The sequence below is a fragment of the Apis dorsata genome, unplaced genomic scaffold (genome assembly GCF_000469605.1).
Source record: "Apis dorsata unplaced genomic scaffold, Apis dorsata 1.3 scaffold_618, whole genome shotgun sequence".
In the NCBI taxonomy this organism is placed as follows: domain Eukaryota; kingdom Metazoa; phylum Arthropoda; class Insecta; order Hymenoptera; family Apidae; genus Apis; species Apis dorsata.
Genome location: NW_006263814.1, coordinates 11,528 through 22,839, shown reverse-complemented (window position 1 = coordinate 22,839; position 11,312 = coordinate 11,528). Strand labels below are relative to the sequence as shown.

Genomic DNA, 11,312 nt, shown 5'->3' with positions numbered 1-11,312 from the left:
ATATTATATTATATTATATATATATATTATATTATAATATTATTTATATTAATATAATATTATTATATTAATATATGTATTATAATATATAATTTTAGAATTAGCATAATTTTTTAAATATTTATAAAATGTTTGCAGAAGTATTTTTATTAAGTGCAAAAGCTGGTGGAGTTGGATTAAATTTACCTGGAGCATCTCGACTTATATTATTTGATTCAGATTGGAATCCAGCATCTGATTCACAAGCTATGGCAAGAATTTGGAGAGATGGTCAAAAAAATGATGTTTATATATTACGGTTTGAATATTTTTCATAAATTATAAATAAATATATCAATATATCAGAAACATTTTTATAACAATATATATATCAATATATTATAAACAAAATTTATAGATTACTGACAACAGGTACTATTGAAGAAAAGATTTTTCAAAGACAAATTAACAAAGCAAATTTAAGTGAAACTGTGATAGACTTAAATTATTTCTCTTCTATTAAATTATCTACGAATGATTTAAAGGTTTGTTTCATATTTTAAATTAAATAATTTTTTAAATATTAAATATTTTTAAAATAATATGAAATAATACATAATGTGCATAATATTTATAGGATTTGTTTACATTAACAACAAATACAAATAGTTTAACACATGATTTAATGAAGTGTTCTTGTAATGGATATAAAACGTCGGAAGAAATATCAAAAGAATCACATCAAGAAAATAATAGAGAATATCAATTTCTTATAAAAGATAAAATGCCAAATGTTAAAAATTTAACAATAAATCAGCTTTTGAAATGGGAACATTATCAACAACCAATCCCAAACAAAATAATTCAAGTAAGAATAAAATAATAATTTCATATTAAATATCATATAAAATAGAATGTATTAATAATGATTGTTTTTATATATTTTATAGGAAATTATGCTGTCAGAAGTGTCTGATAACATAACTTTTATATTAAAAAATTCTGTATTAAATAAGACAAAATTAAATTAATAAAACAAATATTTATATTATATAAAAAATATATTATATATAAAATATACATAATGGAAAGTAGAAATATTTAAATTTTGCTTTTATGTAATATAAAATTTTTTAATCTTTCTATAAAATCAGAAGATTGTATATGTTTTATAAGTTCAGTACATTCTTCTGCATTAACTTCCAATAAAATGTTCTGATTCCATTTTTTAACTAAATGTTTAATTGCTAATATAGACTGAAAAATAAAATTTGAAATAATTATATCAGTATACTGTATTTTTTTATATAAATTTTATATTAACTTACCTTTAATGAAAGTTTAGTTAATTTTTTTAAATATATCCAAACTTCATCTAAACATTCATATTTATATATTTCACTAACTAAACCATATTGTTTAGCTTCAAATGCATTCATTTTATATCCTAAATATAACATATCACTAGCCTAAAATTTTTTAAAGATTTTAAATTAATCACAATTAATAAAACTACATATAACTTTAAAATTTGTACTTTAGATTTTCCAAATATTTTAGGAAATGTATATGTAGAACATCCTTCTGCAATAAGGCCCAAGCTTGTAAATGGAGTTTGAAAGTATGCCTATAATGTAAAAAATATTGTAGAATAATTATAATTTAGAAAATATATATATATATGAAAGTCAATTAAGATATAAGAACTATAAAATTACTGTATCTGATGCATATGTTATATCAAATAATGGAAGTATTGTCACCGCAATTCCAATTGCAGGACCATTTACAACAGCTATTAAAAGTTTGGGATATGTAATTAACATATCTATAAATTTTCTGTAAAATTATTATTAAAATTTAATAATAACATATATTTTTTTTTAATAATAATATTTTTTTAATAATATTGAAATTTATAACAAAAGTTTTAAGTATTAAAAATTTTTTATAAGGTTATATAATATTTATAATACTTACTTAAAATCATTAATAATACTTTTGATATCAAAAACATCTTGATTTGTTAATAAAGAAACAAAATCATTTCCACTACTAAAAAAATTTCCAGTACCAGTCAAACATACTGTATGTATAGTGTTATCTTGAATAGATTTATGAAAGATCTCTAATAAATTTTTATACATCTAACAAAAAATTTATTATTAGTATTTCGGATGAATTTTTTATATTGTTATTATTTTATTATTATGAAATAATTGATCGAATTATTATAAAAATTATATTTAATTTTGATGTTTTAAAAATTAAAATCTAAATCTTATGATATGTACATGAGGTTATTTTAATTCTATAATATAATTTTTATATTCTTAAATAGAATATAAAAATAAAATTAGTTAAATATCAATAATAATTTTAAAAATTACGTACAGAATTGGTAATAGCATTTTTCTTTTCTGGTCTATTTAATGTAATTTTCAACAAACCATTTTCAACGCAATATATAATATTAGATGAATTTTCATATTCCATTGTATAAAATAATATTTAATATGGATATCCTTTAATAAAAAATAAATTATATGATCAATATTATATGATCAATTTTGATATTAAAAAATATTTACACAAATTACACAAATATATTTAATAGAATCGTAAATTCTTCTAAAACTATTGATACGATTTAATAAAAAATTATTATTAAATGCAATTAAATTATAATAATGTAATTATTTGATATCATATATTTAACAAATACATACATTTAATAGATAAATAATATTAAATATAATATATTTCCTAAACTGATTTTAAATATATTTTATTTTTTCTTTTTTATATAAATCAAAATTTATTTAATCAAATAATAATAATTTCCAAAATAAATTAAATATATAAATATAAGTTCAAAAATATTGAATATTATTAGTGTTTCAATATATTTCACAGAATAATAAATTATTTAATTAAATGTTAGTGGAACATATCTTTTGCACATAATTTACATAAATCAAAAATTTTATTGTAATGTATACACCATAGTTGCATTGGAAAAATTATATCAAACAGATAAAAGATATAACATAAAAAAATTCATTATATATTTACAATATTTTTATTATATATTTTTAAGTAAATATTAAAGAAAAAAGTAGCAATTTAATAAATATGATTTGTTCTATTTTAATAACATAAGTAAATATTACAAATAATCATTCTTACTTTTTGTTATATAACTAGTATTGCTTCTCAGTTAAATACTTGCTTGTTTTGTAACTGATGATAATCGCAATTTTTTTTATTCTTAATAGTACCATTCAATTAAACCTAAAATATAAGTACTGTAAAAGTAAAACTTTTGCACTATATCTATAATCATATCTGAAATACATATTTCTTCATGACTAGCATTTGTAATATGCTGTCTACTAAAAATTATCAAGTTTATTAATTTTAAAATTATATTTTGTAATCACAGATTACATAATCATATTACTGTCCCTAGATATTTCTAGAAAAATTATTATGTCATAAATAACAATATCTGTACATTATATATAAAAACTCATTATAAAATTAAATATTATTAAAGTAAATATTATAAAGAACATTTGATTGCTTTTACAATTAAAGAATGAATAATTTTTTTAGAATAAAATTAAACAGGCAAAAACTATTATGTTCATTAGAAAGAGGAAGCTTTATTTGGAAATAGATAATAATTATTTTCTATCAAAGAAATAAAAATTTAAATTTAAAATTTGCTTTTATATGAAATGCATAATACAAATAAAACCAAATAAGCTACAATTCTATAAAAAAAATGCATTTAAGATAATTTGTTTTTTTAATTTATCTTTCATGTATAATATTTAAGCTTTTAAAATTAGGTATAAGAACCTTATAATTTATATTGTAAAAATTGAAAATAATTTATATTAAAAATTAAAAATATTATAATAGTAACTTTGGTATTTTAAAACACAGAAATAATTCATTCAAATATAATTTACAAAAATGATAATTGATATTTTGCTTTTTTTTTAAGATTAGAAACATTTTCACCTACTACTGTCTTTATTTTTTCACCAAGCACTAGAATTAAGTAGCAGTGAAGTTGGAAGTAATTAATTCTTAATAAAGAACAAATAAAGTAATAAGATTTTAAAATATTGATATATTTAATAAAACTATTACGGCTTCAAAACTTTTTCAATGAATTTCTTCATATCACGCATTTCCTGTGAAAGTAATAAGTACAATCAAACATATTAATTTATATAATGATTAGTACTATTTTATAAAACAAGATGAAAAAAAATTTTTTTATATTAAAAAATTCTCTACCTCATCACAAGATGCATGCATCATTCCTCTATATGTTTTGAATTCTGTTTGTGTCATAAATTGTTTAAGAACTGATGCAGTCAATTGACCCCATCTATATGGCACTATTGGATCACAATCACCATGACATTGAAGCAATGGAGTATTTTTATTTCCTATTGCTTCCTATAATACATGATGTTATTAAAAAATATTATATACTTCATTTTAATATAATATAAAAATGTATATAAAAATACATACATCTGGAAATTTTTGATGTAAAGGAAGCCAAGCTGATAAAGCTATAATACCAGCTAAAGGTTCTGGAAATGTAAGAGCACTATATATAGCAAGAGCACCACCCTGACTAAAACCTCCAAGAACAATACGTTTTGTAGGTATTCCTGCTGCAACTTCTTCTGCAATTAAAGAATGTACCATTTCTGCAGCTCTACGAATACCTTCTTCATCTTCAGGACCACTTGGTTCCAAAGATCGTAAATCAAACCTAAATTCATTACATGTAATTAATAAAATTATTGTCAATTTGCACTAATAATTTGCATATGTAACTTATTTACCAAGAAGGCATTCTAAATCCTGCATTTAATGTTACTGGCATTGTAGACCTAAAATGATAAAACTAAATGATATAATTTACTTAAATAAAATTATTAAAGTTTTGTTATTTATAATATATTATTTTTACTTTAATTATACATACGCAGTTGGACAAATAACTTTAATATGAGGAGATCTTACTGCTCCCATAGAACTAGCCCAACCATGACTATAAAATAAATAAATAATAAAATTAAATAATAAAAATTATAAAAGATTATATTAATATTATTTAATTACATATATTATTACTTACCCTGTATCACCCAATCCATGGAAAAATATAAGCTGAAATAAAAGTTAATATTATGTAGAAATATATAATTAAATAATATAATTATTTAAATATATTATATATATATATTATATTATACTAGTTTCTTCTATTTTTTCAAATTTTATGCACATTAAATAAATAAAAATGTTTTAAATTATTAAGTTTTTGAAAATTATCTTTAATGTAATATTTTAATTTAAAAAAAAATATATAAATTAAATATAAATTAGAAATACAAATTATAATAATATGGTATATATATTTAATATTTATATGATAAAATTATATCAAGAATAATTAACTTATGGTTAATTAAAATCACTTTGCATCAATCATAACCAAAAAAGAGATATCTTTGAGAGATTTTCCACTTACTGTTGCTGTATGTCTGGCTGTAGCTGCTATTACCACAGGACTCACTGTTGTCATTATTCGTCGCTTTTTTGGACGGGCCACGAAAAAATAGGTAAAATGTATATTAATCCTGTAAAAATCGTAAATATAGAATGGCGGAAGATTCTTCTTGACACTGCTTGAAATTCCTCAAAGCGAATAGAAAGGGATAGAAGTCATGCGCATGCTTTATGAAACTACTTTTAAATGAAAATTCAAATTATTATGCAAACTTGTAGAATTATCTATTATCAACGCATAATTACGTATTACGTATACTTACTTCCTTATCATCAATAATATATAAGAAAATATTTAAAATTCTATAATCTGTTTTTAGCAAATTATTTGAAACTGTCAAATAATTATTAATATACAAATTAATGTTCATAGCAAAGCTTAACAAAGAATACATATTCTTAAGAAGTTACAATTTTCAATTTAAACCTTTTTTTATATGGATAATATTTAATAAAATTAAAATTTAAAATTTATGCAATTAAAGTTTATAATTAAATATAAAAAATTTCATTATATTGTCATAATTTTCAAGTATTTTTTGTTTAAAAATATAAAAATTATATATTATTAATTTAAAAAGAATTTCTCGTTTCTAAAAAAAATAATTTTTTTAAAAATATCAATTAATTTTATACTGTTGATTTATAAAAAAAGATATGCAAGTATAATAAATTTAAAAACAATTTAAATTTTAATATTCGAATTTTTGATTCTTGAATTTCAATTAAAATATATCAAAAGTAGGAAATGCAAAGCGACGCCACTATACAATATATTGACCAATCAGAAACGAAGAGTCCTGAGTTAGTTGAGTCTGCGACGTATACATTTCGGAATGCAAGTAGTGAAAAGATGGTGCTTTGATAGTTGAGACATTCGTTCCGTGGTCGTTCCTAGCCGACAAACCGTGGTTGCCAGCCATATTGTTTTACCGCAGTGTTTGTTTTGGTGCAGCCTAGTCAGAATACGAAGAAATCCGAGGGGATCGACTCGAAGGAAGATAGAAGAATTAGAGTGCAGTTAAAGAAACTACTTAGGCAGTGCGCGTATACGGTGGTTTTGCTGTATTTTTCGGCATAATCATCGTAGCTCGCGGGCTAAGCCCATAATCTAAGTGTCAGTTGTGAATAAAACGGTAAAAGAGAGAAATGGCCTGCGCCACTCTAAAGAGATCTTTGGAGTTCGACCCGGTACATAGTCATGGTCGTCCTAGTAAACGAAGAAGATGTGTACCAATGTGTGTCTCCCCCGGTACATCAACTCAAGCTAATTCCAGGCCACAGAATCCTTCGCCTTTTGGCGAAGTAACCCATAAACTGACGCCTGGTAATTATTATACGTTACGGCCATTTTTATTTTTCTTTTTTTATTTTTTTCCTTTTCATCATGATATGACAGGGAAAGCATGATTAAATCATTTTAGTGATTTAAAACTTGAATTCACGACGTTTAAAAGGGGGAGGGAAGATGCGGCGTTTAGGTAGGGGAAGATGCGTAAATCATATGGTAATGTAGTAACGGACATAAAGAATTAAATCTCTTTTTCTCTTTATTTATAAAATTTATGTTTTTAAAAATTGTTTGATTTCATGATATTACAAATTAATTTTTAAAATAAAAAAAATTAAAAAATTATATTTAAATTTATTGTGCTTTTAAATTTTTTAAATGCTTTATTCATTTAGTGATTATAATTTGCTATCTAATAATTATTGTTATAAACTTTAGAATTTAAATTTAGCATTTTTTTAAATATTTATAATTAAAAGAAATTATAATATATATAATTAAAAATATATTATAATATAATAATTAAAAATTAATTTAAACTATTCAGAATAATATAAAAAATTTAATGTTTTCAAGAAATACAATGAAATTAATTTTTTTTGTATATAGAAAAGATGGCTGCTAATATAAGAGAAGAAATTCGGAGATTGCATCGACGCAAACAATTGCATTTTAGTCCTCAAAATAATAGTGGTGATTCTTCAGATATGGAAGGTCCTGCCAGTCCTTCAAGTCCATCTGCTTGTGGTTCAAATTCATATAGTTATAATCCTAGTGGAAAGGAAAAACCTTTATTTACATTTAGACAGGTAATTTATAGTTTATAATTGTAATTAATTTATATTTAAACAAAGATAAATATTTAAAAAAAATTATAAAATTATATTAAATATTTAATTTTATAGGTGGGTTTGATTTGTGAACGAATGCTTAAAGAACAAGAGACACAGATTCGAGAAGAATATGATCAGATTTTAAACATGAAGCTCTCTGAGCAATATGATGCTTTTGTTAAATTTACCTATGACCAGATACAAAAGAGATTTGAATCTGCAGCTGCGCCAAGTTGTAAGTGAAATTAATACATGATAATAATAATAATTAATTTGTTAATACGTGAAAATATTCTTTTTATTTATAAATAAATTATTTTTCAGATCTATCCTAAAACAAGATTCTTATTTATAAGGACATGTTTCTGTGAAGAATATAGGTGAGATATATAATATAAAATAAATATTGTATAAAATATTTATTTTTCTAATAAATATAATAACAAATTTTTTATTAATTTTTTATTTCTTTATTATTATAGATTTCTACTGTGTGAGACAAATTTTGCTTGAAATTTAAATTGTGGTATGCAGCACCACTTCGTTCAAAAACTTCTTTAAAAAATTCATACTACGACTTACATTGAAAAAAATGTGTTTGGTAAAAACAAAAAAAAGCATAAAAAAGAAAAAAAATTAGTCATGTAAGTTTAGTAGGTTTGCAGCAAACAGCAATCGTACTACAAAAATCTACAGTGTATACTATTGAAACTAACAATATTTGTACTGGCCGATATTAGAAATGCGCTGGTATCAGGGAACTGTACCGAGATTCTAGTTATGTACAAACAAGTACATGTAGGAGTTATACACAGTGCATGATTATGCTTGAAGCCAAGAGCTTGACTTGCACAGGGTTCTGTAATATCACATAACTGATTAAAAATAGATAAATATTCATTTCTTGTACATTTTACCAGAAAATGTAAAGAAATGATAATAATACAAATAATTCCTTATTAATTTAATGATACATGTATTAGATATTGCTCAATCATATGCGAATACTCTTGTATTGCAAACGTAAAACAATGTACATTGAAATATTTGGCAAAAAGTACTGTGCATATGAAGAGAAATTATAAACCATGGGGAAAGTTGTTTTTACGTTGAACTTTAATGTATTTTATTATTGTTTCAAAGTAAATAGTTTCAAATTTATAATATACATCACATATTTAGAAAATTTTATTTTAATGATTGCAATATGAAATATTTTTTTGATGTGTGCTTTTTTGCATGTGTAAATTTTCAATGTAAGCAACATTCCCCCTAAAATGGATGTGTTCGAACTTAAATAACGTACATAACTTATAGAACTAAATTATCAATATTTTAAATAGATATCAAGAATCAATTTCATTTCTTTCTAAAATCAAAAAATATTTGAAATTTCAAAAAAAAAAAAAAAAATCCTGAAAACAATCCTGAATTATTTATTGTGATTAAATTTTGTTGAGTTTTTATTATGTATTAATCTTCTATTTTAGTAAAAATTTTCTCGTTAAAATTACAAATATAAAAATTTGTAAAGAATTCAAGATAAGGTATAGTATGTAGCATTGTACGAATATATTGTCAAATGAATATTTGAAATAAAGATTTCATAAAATTTCGCAAATATTTCTGTTCCCTGGTAGCAACGACTTTCTTTAGCATAATAAAACACTAAGTAACGAATATATAATATACCTTAATTGTGCCTATTATTAAATGTGTTTATCGCGATAATTCTACTATATTTCTATTGTTACCGATTTTTAAATTTTTAGTTTATAATCGCTCATTTTTTATATTATATCTTGTTTTCTTGCTTTTTTGTATTTAAAAGAAATTCAAATATATAAGAAAGCAATATGAATGAAGCTTTCTTAGTTACTGCATGCATTTTTTTTCTTTTTGTTGTAGCATGAAATTCACTTATATTAAAAAAAAAAAAGCATTAGGCACCAAGAAATATTTATTTAAAAGAATTTCAGAGAGCATGTTACAATTTATTTTTATTTGTTTAATGAAATATTTCATTTTCTCATTTATAAAATTAAATATTAAAAAAAGGGCATTATGAATTGCCTTGTTCATTCCCAAAAAGAAGATGTCTTTCAGTTACCAGAAAAATTTGGGAACACAATATTAGTGTTCATACAATAATATACATGATATATCAAGTGTTTACTGATTGCTGAATGTGAAAAAAAAAAGAATATAAATGGTTCTAATTGTCAACAACAAGTAATATCTACTTGAGAAAATTATTGTTTATCATTATGAAAAATTTTGTGAAAATATATAATGATGTGATTCCTTATGGATTTAGGGGATTTAATTTCAATTAAAATACCTTCATATTATATTATGTAAGCACTTAATATTGAAATAAATATAAATATAAGACTGATCACATGTATTTCTTTATTTTAATCTTTTTTTATCAACTGAATATGCAATTGCACATAATACTTTCTTGTATAAATGTTTACAAATTTGTTTACTATTTAATATATTATGAAAAAAAATGATCACTGAATCTTACTTCTTTCCTAGTTGAAGATGCATGAACTACTGAATCAGATCCACAATATGCGTAATAAATTTCTTACATATGTATTCTAATCTCATTAACTAACTTGTGTAATAAACTAATGCTATTAGTAATGTATATGGCTTCAACAAAAGAAGCCCCTCTAGGACTATATGAAGTTCCCTGTTCTTGCTAAGAAACTGTCACTTCTGGGCGCGAAACAAACTTTTGCTAATTCATTTAATTGAAGAAAAGATTGCCAAATGTTTCCTCTATTGTTTTTGGCTTTTGTTGTAGCCATCAAGGTATTCAAGAAAACAACTCCAAATGGTAAGTTATTAAAATAAAGAATTATTAAAATAAAAATATAATAATTATTTTTTTTTATAAAAAATATTGAAAGAATTAGTAATATTTTTTGGGATTTATTTTTAAAATTGATTTTTCATTAACTATAGGAAAAGTCACAGTTTACCTTGGTAGAAGAGATTTCATTGATCATTTGGATAGCATAGATCCTATTGATGGCATTATTGTTGTTGAAAATGATTATCTTCAAGGTCGAAAAGTTTATGGACAAGTAAGAAATAAAATAATTTACTTCAATATTGAAAATCATATATTTATATATGAACATTTTGTATTTTATTCTAATATTAGGTAACAACAACATTTCGCTATGGACGCGAAGAAGATGAAGTTATGGGTATCAAATTTAGCAAAGAACTTGTCTTATGTCGAGAACAAATAGTTCCAATGAAAAAGGAAAAACAAGATATAACACCTGTTCAAGAACATCTTTTAAAACGTCTTGGAACAAATGCATATCCATTCTTATTTCATTTTCCACAAAGTTGTCCTAGTTCTGTTACATTACAACCTGGTGATGATCAAGGAAAACCATTAGGAGTAGAATATACTGTAAAAATTTATGTTGGTGAACATGAAGAAGATAAAGTAATGTTTTAATCATAGTTAAATATTAACTTATATTAATATAAATATATAACTTAAATATATATACATATATATCTATATTTAATTTATAATTTATAGGGACATAAAAGATCATCTGTTGCAT

General features: G+C 22.4%; 5 protein-coding genes across 7 annotated transcripts in view; 3 read left to right on the top strand and 2 right to left on the bottom strand.

The window, feature by feature from the left end:
- The window catches only part of LOC102679670 (DNA repair and recombination protein RAD54B-like), a 4,096-nt gene extending 2,826 nt beyond the window's left edge, over positions 1-1,270 (top strand). For both annotated transcript variants that reach the window (XM_031513171.1, XM_031513172.1), the window contains exons 7-10: positions 139-298; positions 398-524; positions 617-847; positions 930-1,270. In XM_031513171.1, the coding sequence (XP_031369031.1) occupies positions 139-298; positions 398-524; positions 617-847; positions 930-1,010 (599 nt within the window). In that variant the 3' untranslated portion in view covers positions 1,011-1,270. The remainder of the gene's footprint in view (positions 1-138; positions 299-397; positions 525-616; positions 848-929) is intronic.
- The window catches only part of LOC102676930 (enoyl-CoA delta isomerase 3, peroxisomal-like), a 4,555-nt gene extending 2,058 nt beyond the window's left edge, over positions 1-2,497 (bottom strand). Inside the window, exons 1-6 of one of the 2 annotated variants that reach the window (XM_006621234.1) lie at positions 2,374-2,497; positions 1,960-2,126; positions 1,698-1,818; positions 1,517-1,606; positions 1,308-1,448; positions 1,002-1,236 (exon numbers count right to left, since the gene is read on the bottom strand). In XM_006621234.1, the coding sequence (XP_006621297.1) occupies positions 1,081-1,236; positions 1,308-1,448; positions 1,517-1,606; positions 1,698-1,818; positions 1,960-2,126; positions 2,374-2,475 (777 nt within the window). In that variant the 5' untranslated portion in view covers positions 2,476-2,497 and the 3' untranslated portion in view covers positions 1,002-1,080. Of the gene's footprint in view, positions 1-1,001; positions 1,237-1,307; positions 1,449-1,516; positions 1,607-1,697; positions 1,819-1,959; positions 2,127-2,373 lie in introns of those variants that run through there. The other variant, XM_031513175.1, reaches the window with a different exon arrangement.
- Positions 2,498-3,918: 1,421 nt separating this feature from the next.
- LOC102676792 (acyl-protein thioesterase 1) lies at positions 3,919-5,752 on the bottom strand. The gene is made up of 7 exons (XM_006621233.2): positions 5,549-5,752; positions 5,153-5,184; positions 5,000-5,065; positions 4,857-4,904; positions 4,537-4,783; positions 4,294-4,458; positions 3,919-4,187 (listed from the first exon to the last, which is right to left on the bottom strand). Exons 1-7 carry the CDS (start codon positions 5,600-5,602, stop codon positions 4,140-4,142), a joined length of 660 nt encoding a protein of 219 aa, XP_006621296.1. The 5' UTR covers positions 5,603-5,752; the 3' UTR covers positions 3,919-4,139.
- A 623-nt stretch (positions 5,753-6,375) lies between these two features.
- Positions 6,376-10,021, top strand: LOC102676656 (akirin-2). The gene is made up of 5 exons (XM_006621232.2): positions 6,376-6,913; positions 7,487-7,686; positions 7,783-7,945; positions 8,035-8,090; positions 8,193-10,021. Exons 1-4 carry the CDS (start codon positions 6,736-6,738, stop codon positions 8,043-8,045), a joined length of 552 nt encoding a protein of 183 aa, XP_006621295.1. The 5' UTR covers positions 6,376-6,735; the 3' UTR covers positions 8,046-8,090; positions 8,193-10,021.
- Positions 10,022-10,402: 381 nt separating this feature from the next.
- Positions 10,403-11,312, top strand: part of LOC102676524 (arrestin homolog) — a 2,787-nt gene continuing 1,877 nt past the window's right edge. The window contains 4 exon segments of the mRNA XM_031513169.1: positions 10,403-10,561; positions 10,690-10,811; positions 10,892-11,188; positions 11,288-11,310. Coding sequence (XP_031369029.1) covers positions 10,495-10,561; positions 10,690-10,811; positions 10,892-11,188; positions 11,288-11,310 — 509 coding nt within the window. The 5' untranslated portion in view covers positions 10,403-10,494.

Excerpts from the sequence above, each read along its gene's own strand:
- LOC102676656 (XM_006621232.2), top strand. The coding sequence starts at position 6,736 with ATGGCCTGCGCCACTCTAAAGAGATCTTTGGAGTTCGACCCGGTACAT. Across the intron at positions 6,914-7,486 it reads AACCCATAAACTGACGCCTG|AAAAGATGGCTGCTAATATA; the intron begins GTAATTATTATA and ends TTTTGTATATAG. Across the intron at positions 7,687-7,782 it reads CTTTATTTACATTTAGACAG|GTGGGTTTGATTTGTGAACG; the intron begins GTAATTTATAGT and ends TTAATTTTATAG.
- LOC102676792 (XM_006621233.2), bottom strand. The coding sequence starts at position 5,602 with ATGACAACAGTGAGTCCTGTGGTAATAGCAGCTACAGCCAGACATACA. Across the intron at positions 4,905-4,999 it reads AAAGTTATTTGTCCAACTGC|GTCTACAATGCCAGTAACAT; the intron begins GTATGTATAATT and ends TTATCATTTTAG. Across the intron at positions 4,784-4,856 it reads GGATTTAGAATGCCTTCTTG|GTTTGATTTACGATCTTTGG; the intron begins GTAAATAAGTTA and ends TAATGAATTTAG.